This window comes from Camelina sativa, chromosome 12, assembly GCF_000633955.1.
Source record: "Camelina sativa cultivar DH55 chromosome 12, Cs, whole genome shotgun sequence".
NCBI lineage: Eukaryota > Viridiplantae > Streptophyta > Magnoliopsida > Brassicales > Brassicaceae > Camelina > Camelina sativa.
Genome location: NC_025696.1, coordinates 23435630 through 23450822, shown reverse-complemented (window position 1 = coordinate 23450822; position 15193 = coordinate 23435630). Strand labels below are relative to the sequence as shown.

At 39.5% G+C, this 15193-nt stretch overlaps 3 protein-coding genes across 4 annotated transcripts; 1 reads left to right on the top strand and 2 right to left on the bottom strand.

The window, feature by feature from the left end:
* LOC104732488 lies at nt 4845-9452 on the bottom strand. 2 transcript variants are annotated; one of them, XM_010452034.2, is made up of 3 exons: nt 9335-9452; nt 8070-8431; nt 4845-7528 (listed from the first exon to the last, which is right to left on the bottom strand). In XM_010452034.2, the coding sequence occupies exons 2-3, from the start codon at nt 8414-8416 to the stop codon at nt 5092-5094; spliced, it is 2784 nt and encodes a 927-aa protein (XP_010450336.1). In that variant the 5' UTR covers nt 8417-8431; nt 9335-9452; the 3' UTR covers nt 4845-5091. The 2 variants fall into 2 exon arrangements, with proteins under 2 accessions (XP_010450336.1, XP_019089724.1); XM_019234179.1 differs by lacking the exon at nt 9335-9452 and having other exon boundaries at nt 8070-9328.
* LOC104733784 lies at nt 12441-13544 on the top strand. The gene is made up of 2 exons (XM_010453332.1): nt 12441-13247; nt 13500-13544. Exons 1-2 carry the CDS (start codon nt 12441-12443, stop codon nt 13542-13544), a joined length of 852 nt encoding a protein of 283 aa, XP_010451634.1.
* Nucleotides 13870-14412, bottom strand: LOC104733783 (uncharacterized protein At4g04775-like). Its single transcript, XM_010453331.1, has 2 exons — nt 14251-14412; nt 13870-14172 (listed from the first exon to the last, which is right to left on the bottom strand). Exons 1-2 carry the CDS (start codon nt 14410-14412, stop codon nt 13870-13872), a joined length of 465 nt encoding a protein of 154 aa, XP_010451633.1.

The following is a 15193-nucleotide window of genomic DNA, read 5'->3' as shown; positions in this document are numbered from 1 at the left end:
TTTATTATTTCAGCTACGTATTTTCGTTTGGAGTTGTAAACGTTTATTGCACTTGAGGTTTTTAATAAAATGCAGTTATTTGGTTTTTGGAATTTGTGGGTCTTGTGGAAAAGAAAATCGCTCGGGAATTCTGTAAATGGAAAGTTGCCATAAATAGAAAGTTTCTAAAAAACAGAAAGTTCTATGAATAGTTAGAACTTGTATATTAGTGGGAAGGGTGTTTGTAAACACCGAGGAGTCGAGGCCTGGGGGTGGCCATGGCAGTGGTGATATTTTCAGAGAGGATATGGGGTTGGTAGAACATTGAGATGTTCTACGCGGATCACGGGGTGGTCCAGATTGGAAAATGCTTATAGACGTTATGACCGGTTGCTAGAGGGACGGGGGGTCCTGAACAACTCATGAGGAGATGGGGGTTCTCCTGAGGGGACGGGGGGTTCCCTAGATACCGATAGCTCGAGGGACTGTGGTCCTGAGGGTGGCAGAGGAGATGGGGGTTCTCTTGAGGAGATGGGGGTTCTCCTGAGGAGATGGGGGTTCTCCTGGTACCGTGATCTTAAGGGTGACGACCCGAGGGTGAGACGGTATGGCTCAAAGACGGGGGGTCTGAGAGTGTGATCGGTATGGCTTGAAGGTTGCGACCTAAGAGCAGATGAGTTGGTGGCAAAGTGTCAAGGACGTGGAGATAAGCATGGTAACCGGATGTGGATTTATGAGACTGATGGGGGTTCAATCTCAGGGTTACGGTTGAGATCGGAAGCGGATCTCGGGATTGATGGGGGTTCAGTCTCGGGGTTTTCTATAAGTTGACCGGGAGGGTCAGGTGTATGCTGGTCGGGGGGGACCAGAGTGGTGAAGACCAGTGGGTTCAGAGTGGTTTGGATCAGTGGTGTCCTTGTTGCGGTAGACCAAATGGGTGGATGATACGAACCGTTGCGATGGTAATTTGGTGAGTTTGCGGATGAGTGGCGGTGTGTTCAGCTTCGAGGACGAATCTTCTGTTAGAGGGGGAGAATTGTAACACCCGCAAACCAAATTTTGGTATTTTGGTAAGGGTGTCGATCGACACCTCCTAGTGAGGCATCGATCGACACCAATGGTGGTCGGTTTGGTCGGTTCAATTTTAATTGTCCGGTTTGCGTGGTTGGTTTAGGGAATCCCTAAATCGAGTTTTAAAAGAAGAAAACGACCTAGGGTCGTGTTGTTTTGTCTTATTCGCCGTTTTTGAGAGAAAACACAAAGAGAGAGTGTTCTTGAGCTATTGGGAAGAGATTGAGAGATTCCTTGCTGTTCTTGGGAGATCCAAGGCTGGGAAGGTGCTAGAAGCTTGCTAGGAGTGAGGGAATTCGTTCTTGTTGGTCAGAATCTTCCTGCAAAGAGGTGAGTGCATGACCATGGCTTATCTAAGCTAAGATCTCTAGATTCTATGTGATTTGGTGCTTATGTGGTTGTTTCTTTGAGTTCTCTATGATATTTCGTTGCTGTCTGGGCTGGGTTTGGCTTCTGGGAGTGCAAGGAGCGGATTGGAGAAGATTGGAGGCGAGATTCGGAGTTTCTGATCGAGGGAAATCGATGCTCGACATCGGTGTCGGTCGACGCCAGTTGGGGTGTCGGTCGACACCAACGCGAGGACGGCTCGGGACTTTAGCGAGTGTCGAACGATGCCATGTGGAGGTGTCGGTCGACGCAAACTAGGGTTTTCGGGAGTGTCGGGCAGGGTGTCGGTCGACACCAGTTTGGTGTCGGTCGACACCAGATAGTCAGTGTCGATCGACACCATCTGGTGTCGGTCGACACCCCTTGTTCAGTTACGATGGATGTTGCATGCTATGTATATTGCCTGGTTTGTTTTATTGATTGTTGTTTGTGGCATGTAGAGATCTTATTGCTTGTGTGTATAGCCCAGTAGATGGGAGGATTGCCTCACTGAGTGTTTATCAAATACTCATGCATCTCAATTTGTGTTTGTGGTGCAGGTAAAGGCAAAATGTGTAGCGTGGAATCATGGCGATGAGGAGGAGGATGATCTAGGGTCTCGTTTGTGTGATGTTGGTTATATTATTTATGTTGGAACCTTGGTTAGAGTTATGTTAGGTTGCTGGATAGATTGGATAGGAATGTTATTGTATTGATGATGTATCGTTTCTGTATTATTGGTATGTTTCCGCTGTGCATATTGGTTGTTATTGGGTTAATGAGGAATTGTGGTTTGGGTGGTTTAATTAAGTAGTATGGGATGCTTAATTATATGTTGTATTTATTATTAAAAAAAAAAGGGGCGGTCGTTTCAGGAATGTCATTGATAATGACTAGAAGGTCTCGGCTTACCCATCTATACCTCTCAAGTGAATTAAGGGATGTATTAAACAATAAAGCCGGAATCATAATAATAATAAAATTATAGCAAGTTAGTGTGATACTCTTCAAAGTGGAAGATTGCAAATTAAGTGATCTCTCCGAACAGGAGGAAGATGAGAAGATATCACATTCTTTGATGGAGGAAATTGTGGCTACAAGACCTTTATGGTCAATATAAAACTCATTTAAAATGGTCAATACCACCAGAATTACACACTGGTCCAACAACCAGGAAAGAAAAATCTGGCCCATATTTTTAAGAAATTTTTTTGGGCTCGTTAGGCCCACTAACAGAGAACAAGATATATGGCCCAAACGCCTGAAAAACAGCACCTGGCCCACCAACATTAGGGTTTCTTCCCTTACTCCGCCGACAAAGAGGAAATAGCGTTTAACTGGGGAAACAAGAAAGCTTGCCGGCAAAGCATTTCGGATTTGTGGACTCAATCTCACCCGCAGTTGGGAGGGGGCGCTTTGGGCGGCTTGTGGAATCGACGTATCAACCAAATTAAATGTTGGACAAAGGGGATGGTTGGCCATACCAAAGGGAGTTCTCGACGACGGTAAGATGCCTCGCCGGAAAGAAGGAAAGAAAGGAGGTTGACGGTGGAGAGCTTCACGCGTATCATCATTGAACGCCTGTGACCTAAGGTTGCCGATGTTGCAGGTTGTGGAAACAGATCTAGATGGCCGGAGTCGGGTCTTGGGGAAAGCCACAGATTCGGTGGTGGCGGAAGGTACAAGGGAGAGTTTGACGACGGTATACGTTGGTAAGGATCTTTGGGAAACGCACCAGAATATTTTAGATCCGGCGGAGGGTTTGTTTATAAGATGGGTCGGGGGTCGGAGGTTGACAAGTTCTCGTCGTGTCAGCAACAACGGAGTATGGAAAGGAGATATCTTCGGGGCTTTAAGCAGGATTCCGAGAAGGATTACAGTAGAATTCAAACAGAGTATGTGCATAGGTCGTTGCTTTGGACTATGTGCCTTCGAACTAGATCTCGCCGGCAAAAGAAACAACCAGCGGAATGAGAGCAAGAATCTCGCCGGAAGAGGCCGACGGAAGGAAAGAGGCATGAGCACCGCAAGGTTCAGATTTGAATCCAAAAAAAGTTTCGTGAACGGTTGGATGGAGAGGCAGACGTCGGAGCAAGCACTCTGTTCCTGTGTTTGATAAGAAATATGTTGGTTCATCGTATGACGACCACCAGATCTGAGGGAAACCAATTCGGAGCAACTCAATTCCATTAATACGGATGCGTCACATACTTTGCGGAGGTCTGGTGGATCTGGAAAACAGAGACGGCAAAAGCAACACATCTCGACGAACGATCAACGTCGCCGGAGAAAGCCTAACAAAAAAAGCTTGAGTAGACCTGGTGACTCCTATAGGGCAAGACTACCGAAGGCACAACTGTTACTTGAGTATGCTAGTGTGTATGCTAGACACAACGGAGTATGTGTGCTAGTGTGTATATAGTATGTGTCATGATTTTTTCTCTTGTTATATGCTAGTGTGTATGTAGTACACACGTTATGATTGACTTGTATAGTTAGTTGTATGTAATATGTTACTTGGAGAATAACGTTGACAGATCCCTTAAACATTATAAAGCTAGATTAGTTACTTGGAAGAGAGTATATCTTCAAGAAAACTTCGTCCAATGGAAGAAATGTCTACAATACATGTTTTATTGTGTGAAACTGCAGCAAAGAGTTGAGAAGTCCACTAAATGGACGACCACGATGTGTTTTTACAGGGAGGTTTGTCCAAAGAAACATACATGAGAAACTCTCTCCGGGGTTTTAAACATTGGGCCTGTTCGTTTCGTCGCCGCAGGTACCTGCGGCTGCGGCAGCCGCAAGTTTCGTCCTTCGTTTGGTTGCCATAGGTACCTACGGCAAAACGCTGCGCCGAACGCTGGTTCTGATTTTGAACGTCGATTAGTTGCGGCGATTAAAAAAGTTGCGTTTGCCGCTGCTGCTGCCGCTGCCGCCTCCGTCGACAAAACGAACATGCCCATTATTTGATCCAACTAAAGCGGGTCAATTTAGGAAGTGTCTTTATGGTCAACGACAAGCACGAAGTTGTTTCTCCAAGCCAATATCAACTCTTGTCTGGTTTGGGTTTGTTTAATCGTATGTAGATTATGGGGTGTGCCTACGATTAAACTGTTTGATTTGTGGGATGGGGACCATGGGCTGTGCGTACGTCTTCTTATATATAACTATATAAGTACACGACTTGGTAAATTTATGAAATGATATGGTGAGTTCTAGGAATTCAGTTAAGTTGCTTTCATATAAAAGACTTTCGGTAGATAAACTAGGGAGAGAGGCATAGAGCTTTCTAAGAAGGATATTCTTCCCACACAAGTACACGCTTGACGTCATAGTTGAAGTTGGGCTTGCGGGATGAAAGCATTTTGGACTACCAGAATTAGTTATTTGAAGATTACGCGTCAAGAGTTATATACACGATCATGTAATATCACAGTTTATGGATGAGGCACACCAAATTACATTGTAAAGCATCACTGCAGATGATTCTGTAAGTCAAACAGCTAACTGTTAGAAGACCAGAAATGGTATTGTATCCAAATCAATACTTAACCACAAAGTAGAACACTTTCTCAGTTTATTAATTTAAAGTTCTTGCAGTTCCAACAAAATCTATGAAGAACATTGCAAACCTCTGTACAAATGTAGTGAGCAGAAGCAGGCCGTCGATGATCAATCCTCCTTGCAAGTAGCCTTGTTATGTCCTACTCCTCCACACTTTGTACAGCACACGGATCGTCCTCTTTTCCGGTCTTTGATTCTCTTCTCCACTCCCTGAACTCGGGAAAACAGAGGGGGAAGTACTTCTTCATCCTCTTCTTTGCTGCTGCCTTCAGTCTCCACCAAAGCTACGTCAATCGCAACTGCTCCTAGAGCTTGTGAATACGTTAAACGGTAACTCTCAACTGTAAAGAAACTTGAACAATAGTCATATAGATTTCTTCCTTTTGTGTTTAGGACAGCAATCGCATGCTGGCAAGGGAGGCCTGTGGGCTTCCACGCGAAACAGCTGCAGGTTTGGTTACTAATGTCTACAAGCTGAACAGACCCATCATGAACCTCGAAAAGCGTGTCTGAACAAAAGAAAACTTTTAGCGTGCTTGCTTTCTTGCATTCTTCCACTAGACTTTCCTCCTTAGATGGCACTAGTTGGCTGAACCACGGTTTTGACTTCTCTTGGCTACCATTCACCAACTCCACAATTTTATTAACAAACATCACAAGCTTCTGGACGATGGAAGTTTCCTGAATTTCTTCAATCCATTTCGAGTATATTTCTCCCACATCTGACGTAATATGACTGTATGGTTCACCTTCAAATAATGCACTGGCCCAGTGCTTTGATTCAATCTGCATCACCCAATCATAAGCTCTAGGAGACACTCGTTTTATTTGCTCGGTGTAAACCTTGAACCCATCAAGACGATCAGCACGTGCTGCAGCTAGTAAATTGTACGACAAGGATGGCTTCCCATCTCCAAGAAACGGACCTCTCAGGCTTCTCATAAAATCCTCCATCAAGTAATGTATGGAATAACCATGTTGGGCATTCTCAAAAATTTCCAACACAGAACTCACTAGCCCTTTCTCTCGGTCAGAGACAAAAGTAAGAGCTCGTAAACTGGGCATAGCTACCTTCAACTGTTCCAGAAACCAGCGCCACGTTTCATCAGTTTCCACATCTACAAGGGCTAATGCCACTGGAAGCACGCCATCATCTCCATCCAAGGCAGAAGCCGTTAACAAAATCTCATGATACCTTGACTTAAAAGGAATGGCATCGAGGAAAAGAAGCGGACGGCAACCAGTTTGAAAGCCATGTATACAAGACTGGAAAGACAGAAAAAGCCGCTGAAATCTTCTGTCCTCACCAACCACCAGATCAACCATACTTCCAGGGTTTGCCTCAACTACCTTATTCACAAAATGAGGTAAATGCTTATATGCCTCTTTGAATGATGTATGAAGTCCACCTTTGGCTTCATCAATGCCTCGTCTTATAGTGCAATAACTGAGTTCAATACCAAAATCTTGAAAAATCGAGTCAGCAATGTTCTTAGTCTTCTGATTTGGGTTCTCCTGCAACCTCTCCTTGATGATACTCACTACCCAGTTCTTTTTAGGATGAGCAGATTTCCAAGATTCTCCCCCACATGTATGTCTTCTATTAAATTTTTTAATCCTAAACACACTTTCAGATGGGACCCATGATGCATAAATCTTCCAAGGACAACCTCCAACTAAACAAACACCACATGCACGATTTGATTCATTCTTCCTTAACCTGTACCCAAAACGACAAGCAACTGCATATTTCTGCAGAGCATCACGAAATTCAACGACACTCTCAAATCCTTGACCCACACCGGTAATACAACGTTTCCATGAGGCTACCAAGCTTTCTACAGAACCATCGTTAGCATCAGCAATAGAATAATTTGTCTCAAGATCCTCAGTTTCAGGGTAATAGGTCTCAATATCCTGCACATATTCCTTGTCATCATCAATATCGTCATCATCAATATCGTTATCATCAACATCGTCAGCATCATCATCTTCGTCACTAAAGACAAATTCATCATCATCATCATCATCATCAGTTTCTATTACAGGCTTTCGAATTTCTCCCCTATTTCTTAAGGATCGTCTCCTTGTATCCGTGACATTCTCATCCTGAACCAAAATGCTGGGTTCTTCCATCACACGTCTTCGTTTACTAACACATACAGGGGAACTGGTGGTCACACCACAAACAACATTTAGCGACATCGGAGGGGAGCTTTTGGTACCAGGATTACTACCTATGAATGATTGTTGCAAACTTTTGGGAGTCAGTTTGGAGATACTGGAAACAAGACTCGTCTTCCCTTTCTTGAATTTTTTTGAAGTTGATTTAGCTGGTACCACTGGATTAGTGGATAATGTTACAGGAATCTCCACAAGGCCACTAGATTCAGAGGTAATTCTGGGGCAGACCTTTCTGGATCTAAAATTAACATCAGCGAGGTTGTTTTCTTCAGAAATTCCTGTGACAACTTGGATAGGTACATTTGCTACATTCCCATATGCCACCGGTGTCGTCTCTGTTTCGACTCCTATATTATAGGACCTGCAATTAAAAACAGAAATAGATTATGAAACCATGATCAAAAGACCAGCAGAACGATATACATTTAAGATCTTATGCAGATCATCCATTTTGGATCAGAAGTGATAAGACAAAAACCTAGATTAGCAAAAATATTGATGAATGACTACCTTTATAACAGAGCACCTAAATTATCTATCGGAGAATGTTTTTAATGAGACATTTTGGTGTTTTGTAGATATCAAAATACAATAACACAGAAGATCTTCTCTTCTTACTGGTATACATCAGTTTTGTAGTTTACGAATGTCTAAAAAAACAAAAAACAGTTGAATAGAATTGTTATGCTGTCAAAAAACTTTCAAGCATTTCAGAGACGTGAGCAAACTGGCAATCATTAAAATTTACATTATCACATAGCAAAGGTTATCCCTAAAATGTTGCAAAATTGATGCATCATTAGGTGCCTACTACATTCTCTATCAGATTAGATTAAATTAAAAGAGAAAGCTGCAAAATAGATATAGATTCGGGTGAAACATGATTACATAAGAGGACATACCTGCTAACAGGTGACACAACTGCTTCAGACTGGAAACCTTCTTGTCCTGTAATAAAAACTTCTGCTGTGACTGAGCTCAGATGGAAATCATACATTCTTTTCATGTCCTTCTCTTGTTTCATGGTGATGAGAGTTCTTCTGTTTCCCGGGAGAAAATACTTGAGGGACAAAGAATTATATTCTAAGTTCAAGAGCTTTGCCAGTTTTAGCTTAAAATCATCAAACGTAGTTTCATGATTAATATCTATCGCTTCTGCCTCTCCCCCGGTATATGTCATTGTCCCATCATCATCAGTCACAAATTTGCCACCAGACTGACAAATCAATATAAGCTTACCTTTGCCCATACCCACAAAAGAAGCCTGAGGAACTCAAAAAGGAAGAGAAAGGTTACATCAGATACACAAGTAATCTGTATCGTCATAAGTCCTATTGGCTATACTGAACTGTGTAAGCGGTAGAAAATTCAGTCTAGGACAAAATGTTCATTGTAGTAAATCAGTAAATGTCAAGCGTGCAAATCTTAAAATATAAACAAGATGTGCATCTATGCTTAAGAACTCAAAATCAATTTGAACCAACTGAGACTTGATAACGAGTAAAGAGCACACAGTAGAATAGCAAATCACAGCAAAAGCCAAATATGACACCAGATTAGCACACTCTGAATTAATCCAAACTAATATACTGTTTGACCTGCATATTTTGCTCTTTCTTCATCTAAAAACTCATCAAAAATCTCCCTTCCTAGTAGAGCAAAGAACAAAGAATGCTACATATTTTAAACACTAAGAAACATTTTACTAAAGGGTTCAAAGTTCTAGTCTTTGACTAAGGAATCAGCATCACAAACTATAAACATAAAGGGTCAATGTTTCAGTCTTTCAATAGGAATCAGAAACCACCAAATTGGGTCTGCATCACAAAGTATAAACCTAAAGGGTTAAAGTTAAGTCTTTGACAAAGTATACGCCTAAAGGGTTCAAAATTTCAGTCTTTGAATAGGAATCAGCAACCAGCAAATTGGGTCTGCACCACAAAGGATGAAAATTTGATGGAAAAAAAGAAGAACACAAGGATAACAGTTGAATCCCACAAAATTCAATAATCAAGACAACAATTTATAAACACACAAAAAAAAAAAACCCTAAAATTATGTTCAACTGCCTAGAAAACAAACGAGGAAGAAATTGGAAATAGCAAATCGAAAGAAGAAAACATAGCTCTGTTACGAAACTAGAGGTGAGTGAGAGAATAGCTTTTACCAAAATATCAAAAAGGGATCTCGAGGCTCAGGAATTAGGGTTAGGAGAGCGAGAAGATGAGAATTGTGGGGAAGAAACGAGAGAATGAAACGAATTAGGGTTGGGTCTGTAGTGTAATAAAACAAAGAAAGGGTCCACTTTATCGAACAAAATAGTTTCTAAGGGTTGCTTTGAAAATCCTTCCAGGGTCGTATCTGTGCAATTCTTAAATAATAAAATAAAACAGATTTTATTACCTCAATCCGATAAGAAAGTATAATGAAAAATTCAATGTTTTTAAACCTGACCCGGGAAGCGAACCGGAAAGCTTTCCGGATCACAGGGTCACTGGGTCGATCCGGTCCGACCACGGGTCAAAAATTTACTGAATTTCAATACATATTATTCTTATTTATATATATTTTGGTTTTATTAATATTTTTTTTGACGTTGGTTTTATTTTAAAACATAATTATAAATTTCCATACATAATTATGTAAATCCAAACGAAAATAGAGATTGGTGTTTACAGGAAAACAAAAAAAAACCGCAATTGGAAGCTGAAAAGAAAATCAAAATAGAAATAAAAGAATATGTATGCGAGATAGAGGAAAAATATATGTTGTCCCACATCGAAAGATGGAGGAAAAAGTACATAATTGCTTTACTATATTAGTTAGTACATCATGCATCACTATATTTATACTCGTCTAAGTTAACATTTTAGTGGTTGGAATTAACCCAAACCGCCGGTTCAACCGCCGGTTAGCCGGTTGTAGCTGGATTTTTTTGGTTATATGCGGGTTTTTAAATGCTTGGGTTTTTAGCATAACCTGGACCGGGATACCTTCCGGTTCACGGTTAAACCGGTTCGATCGGCCGGTCCGGTCCGGGTTTCAAAACATTGGAAAAATTAAAAATAAAGGTTTTTTTAAAAAAAATTTGGCCATTACACTTTTTTTTTAAGATTGTCAACTGTGACAAAAATGCCCCTACTAATAGAAATAGTGAAGTTTTTAGGTGTTTGAACCAATGTTAGTATACAACGGTGAAAAATAAAATTTGAAAAAAAAATGTTTTGGGTGTCAAAAATCAGTTTGTAAATTGCTGATTTCTGGTCTAAATTGTTTAGAATAGACTTTCTACGATTTTTTCTCTTTCTAAAACATTTAGGGGGGTGTATTCAACCTGACATTTTAAGTGATTTGTATAAAATTTACAAATCATATGTTATTCAATTATGGATTTTAAAAAGTCTTCTGAAATTCCCTGTTATTGAATCATGGATTTTAAAAAGTCTCCTGAAATCTACTGTTATTGAATTAATGATTTAAAAATCTATCTCAAAATCCACTGTTATTCAAAATAGTCTGCAGATTTGGATTTTAATAATTTTTTGGATTCTGGAGGATTTGAGAGGATTTCTTTAGTTAAAAATACACAAATCCAAATCTCATGGTTTTAGGTGGGGTTTGAAATAATTTTACAATAAATCATATCAACCTCCCTAAAATCATCAAAAAATTTTAAAATCTCATGAAAACTAAAATCACTTGGAATATTATATTGAATACACCCCCCTTAGATTGTTCATTCTACAGTTTGTAAACCTTATAATACCCTAAAAATAGAAAGAAAATAAATTAAATAAGGAAAGTGAATATTTTTAAATATTTTTTAAATATTCTTAATTTATGGTTAAGATTTCGTAATTATTGTTTAGATTTATTCTAATACATTTTAGAAAGCGTATTCTAAATTATTTAGAAGATAAACAAATTAAGAAAAATTGACATTATACCTTAACGTGATCGGTCACCATCTCTTCCACCTTCCACAAAAGCTTTCACTTACCTGTTTATGATGCAAATCTATGTTACTTGTGGTGTATGGACACTGGATGCAAAGAAGGAGTGGAGATTTATTGATGATGAAGAAAAACGTGCTAGATTACTGACTTTGCAACCCACTACATCTCTTAAAGAGTTGAAGGTGATGGTTTCAGAAGACTATGAAATAGAGCAAAATATGTTTGATGTGGAATTCAGTTATCTACCCACAGAGGTTAAAGTTGATTGTCCTCCTGTTGTATTGACAAATGATAGAGGTATGAAAATTTTTATTACATATCTGAAAAAGAGAAACATGATTCGGTTGTGTGTTACATTCAAAAGAGTAGTTGCTGGTGATAGGAGTAAAGTCCAGTTCCATCTGAATAAGTTCCCAGTCGATAGTAGCGATGGTTGTAATGTAGAAGTTGATGTGGGAAAATCAGTAGGTATTATTTCAAGGAATTCACCTAAGCCGACTAATGATGTATTAGAAAAGCCTACTGATGCTAATCTTGGTGATGCTGCTGGTTTAAAGTTGGAAGATTCAATGGTAAAAAAGAGGGAATATTTCAGTAGTAAGGAAGCTTTACAGGCTACTATGGAAATGTATACAATGAAATATAACTGCGACTACAGGATTACAAAATCTGATAAGAGATGGTGGTGTATACGCTGCATTGATAGTGCTTGTAATTGGCGTCTCCGGGCTGAGTGTTTACAAGCGTCTACATATTTCAAAATCAACAAGTTTGTGGGTAACCATACATCTGCCCCTTCAAAAAAAAAACTCATTTTGTAGGACTCCATTTGCAAGAACAATTGGACATCTCATTAAGCAAAGCTATGAGGGTGTGAAGGAAGGTCCTAAACCGAATGATATAGTTAATATTATTCGTTCAAGGTATGGCTACGAGCTAACATATCACCAAGTTTGGGAGTCTCGGGAGTATGCAGTTAACGAAGTTAGAGGAATTCCTGAGAAAAGTTATGCTAAGATTCCAAAATACTTGCACATGCTACAAGAAGCGAATCCTGGTACGTTCACGAATTATGAAATTGACTTTGATGGAAGATTTAAATATCTATTTATTTCTTTTGGTCAATCAACAAGAGGGTTCTACAAGTCAATGCGGAAAGTGATAGTAGTTGATGGTACATTTTTGAAGAATAAATACAAAGGGGTTCTCCTAGTTGCTACAGCTGTAGATGGTAACTCCAATTTGTATCCAATCGCATTTGGAATTGCTGATTCTGAGAATGATTGTTCATGGGAGTGGTTTTTTATGCAACTTAAGATGGTTATAGCTGATGAAGAAGGTTTATCATTTGTGTCAGATAGACATACATCGATTGCTAAATCAATTGGAAACATCTATCCATTGGCTAAACATGGTATTTGCATCCACCACTTGATTAGTAATGTGATAACATATCATAAGGGAAGAGGTGTCGCTGGTAAGGTTGCGAAAGCATCAAAAGCTTATAGAGTTGCTGAGTTTGAGAAAGAGTTTAGGCAAGTTAATAATATTAGTCCTGCTATTGGAAGTTATCTAGAGGAAGCCGATGTGACAAAATGGGCTCGCTGTCATTTTTCGGGTTATAGGTATGATATTAACACCAACAATGCAGCTGAATCAATCAATGCTGCTTTGAGGACACCCAGAGAGTATCCAATAATTCCTTTGTTAGACAGCATCAGAGAAATGATGACACGCTGGTTTTATGAGAGTAGAGAGTTAAGTGCAAAGCATAAAGATCCTTTAACTGTTGAGGTGGAGAAAAAGATTTCAAGAAGAATAGAGAAAGGTAAATTCATGAACGGTTATTTGATGAGCAGATCGCAGATCCAGGTTAAAGGTAATGGAGTAGACTACATTGTTGACTTAGAAAGAAGGACTTGTTCATGTGGAAAGTTCAGCATCCAAAAACTCCCTTGTAGACATGCTATAAAAGGAGCTTTTGATATAGGCAAGGATCTATATCCTTATGCTGATGATGTGTATACCACTACTGCATGGAGATCGCAATATGAGGAAACTGTTAATCCAATAGGTGTTCCTGAAGAAGAATGGCGAGTCCCACAGCATGTTGAAGATGCAAAAGTTCGACCACCTGAAACAAGAAGACATCCAGGACGGCGAAGAAAAAGAAGATATGAATCCGCTGAAGACAAGATAAAATCATCACAAAACTCACAAGGGTCAAAGAGACATAAGTGTGCGCGGTGTGGCAAAGAAGGGCATAACAGAACGACCTGTGATATCGTGATATAAAAATGGTTTGTGCATCAACTTAAGATTCCTGTTTTTGAATTTTTGATTTCATTTATATTTACGGTACTCGTTATGTTTCAGCTAGCCTCTGGGTTGTGTTTGTGGCAGCTGCTTTGTGATGAATGATGGTGTTTGATGGTTTTTATTTTCGATTAATAGACTCATTTGTTTTGAAATTCGTGGGTTGTGTTTCACGGCAGCACCTTTGTGGCAGCTGCTTTATTATGAATGATGCTGTTTGATGGTTTTTATTTTCGATTAATAGACTCATTTGTTTTGAAATTCGTGGGTTGTGTTTCACGGCAGCACCTTTGTGATGAATGATACTCATGTGTTTTGAAATTCCTTGATGGTGTTTTCTTTCAATCAAACTTTCATTAAAACCAGAGTACAAAAAACAAGACTAACAAAAAGTGTTAAGCATAACAACAAAATACAGAAAGCAAAGACATCATATCATCTTCTTATAAAGCCACGCCATTGAAACTGCCAATACGACTAGTACACAAATCCTCTGCTTGTTCGACTTCTCCATACTCTCTTTTGCAACCATTAGCTCTTGCCTGATGATCTCAATCATATTCTTCTCCATCTTTTCTTTCATCTCCTTCACCATCTCCTTTTGGAGCTCCACATTGTTTGTTACCATCTTTTTTAGATCCTCTAAGAGTTGGTTTTGTTTGCTTTCAACCATCCTAATCTCCTCTAGAACAGCATCATCAATCCAACGGAACAAGTGTTTCTCCTTCTTCTCCTAAAATCATTGTTTCGATAACAATAGTTAATAAATTTCATCTATTGTGATGAATAAGGACTGATAAAAGTAAATTACCTTCACACCAACAACACATCTGTAAAATCTTCTACATGGATTCTCTTCTGTCTTTGAGGTGTAGGTTCTAATCTCTCCACCACACCAGCATCTACACGGAACTCCAACCTGAGAACTTCTCGACGGTAACCCTGACGAACCAGCCGAAGAACGTTGGCTCATGGCTACTATCAGTTTTTGCGATGAAGAATAAGAAAGTATCGGGAAAGAAGAAGAAGAGAGTATTGGAGAAGAAGATCAAGTATTGGAAAAGAAGATCCCTAATTTTATTTTTTTCCTTAAATGTTGAAATTAAAAACCGGGTCATCGGTATGCTTACATCGGGTCATCGATATGCTTAAATCGTGTATGTTTAAATTGTGTATGCTTAAATCGGTATGCTTAAATCGTGTATGTTTAAACCGGGTCATCGGTATGCTTAAATCGTGTATGTTTAAACCAGGTCATCGGTATGCTTAAATCGTGTATGTTTTTGTGTTCTTATGTTTATGACCTTATGTTATTGAGTCTCATATTAGTAAGTCCTAAAGCAACACCATCAAGGATTAATACTAATGAGTCTTATATTAGTCTAACAAGCAAAAGCATCAAAAACCATCATTTACAAAACAATCATAAAGACAATTAAAAATTAGCCAAGGTCTACAAACTCAGCTGCATACTGGACGCACATAAGTTTTCATTCGTTCCACTAGCACAGGATCCTTTGCTGCTGACCAAAGATCGACTGCCAACTTCAAACAAGCTTGCTTGATGTTTTCATCGTCAATCAACTCATAAGATAGATCACACATGTGACACTCGATATACTTCAGGGCATAAACTCCACAATCACAACTTGACCGATTTAATTTAGGTGGCATACAAACCTGGATGATCTCGTATGGAGTCAACAAGGGAGCTTTTCCATCAACCTTTTTGTGAATCTCCTTCACAAGACGAG

Excerpts from the sequence above, each read along its gene's own strand:
- LOC104732488 (XM_010452034.2), bottom strand. The coding sequence starts at position 8,416 with ATGGGCAAAGGTAAGCTTATATTGATTTGTCAGTCTGGTGGCAAATTT. Across the intron at positions 7,529-8,069 it reads GTTGTGTCACCTGTTAGCAG|GTCCTATAATATAGGAGTCG; the intron begins GTATGTCCTCTT and ends TTTTAATTGCAG.
- LOC104733783 (XM_010453331.1), bottom strand. The coding sequence starts at position 14,412 with ATGAGCCAACGTTCTTCGGCTGGTTCGTCAGGGTTACCGTCGAGAAGT. Across the intron at positions 14,173-14,250 it reads GATGTGTTGTTGGTGTGAAG|GAGAAGAAGGAGAAACACTT; the intron begins GTAATTTACTTT and ends CAATGATTTTAG.
- LOC104733784 (XM_010453332.1), top strand. The coding sequence starts at position 12,441 with ATGGTTATAGCTGATGAAGAAGGTTTATCATTTGTGTCAGATAGACAT. Across the intron at positions 13,248-13,499 it reads AGCATGTTGAAGATGCAAAA|CTAGCCTCTGGGTTGTGTTT; the intron begins GTTCGACCACCT and ends GTTATGTTTCAG.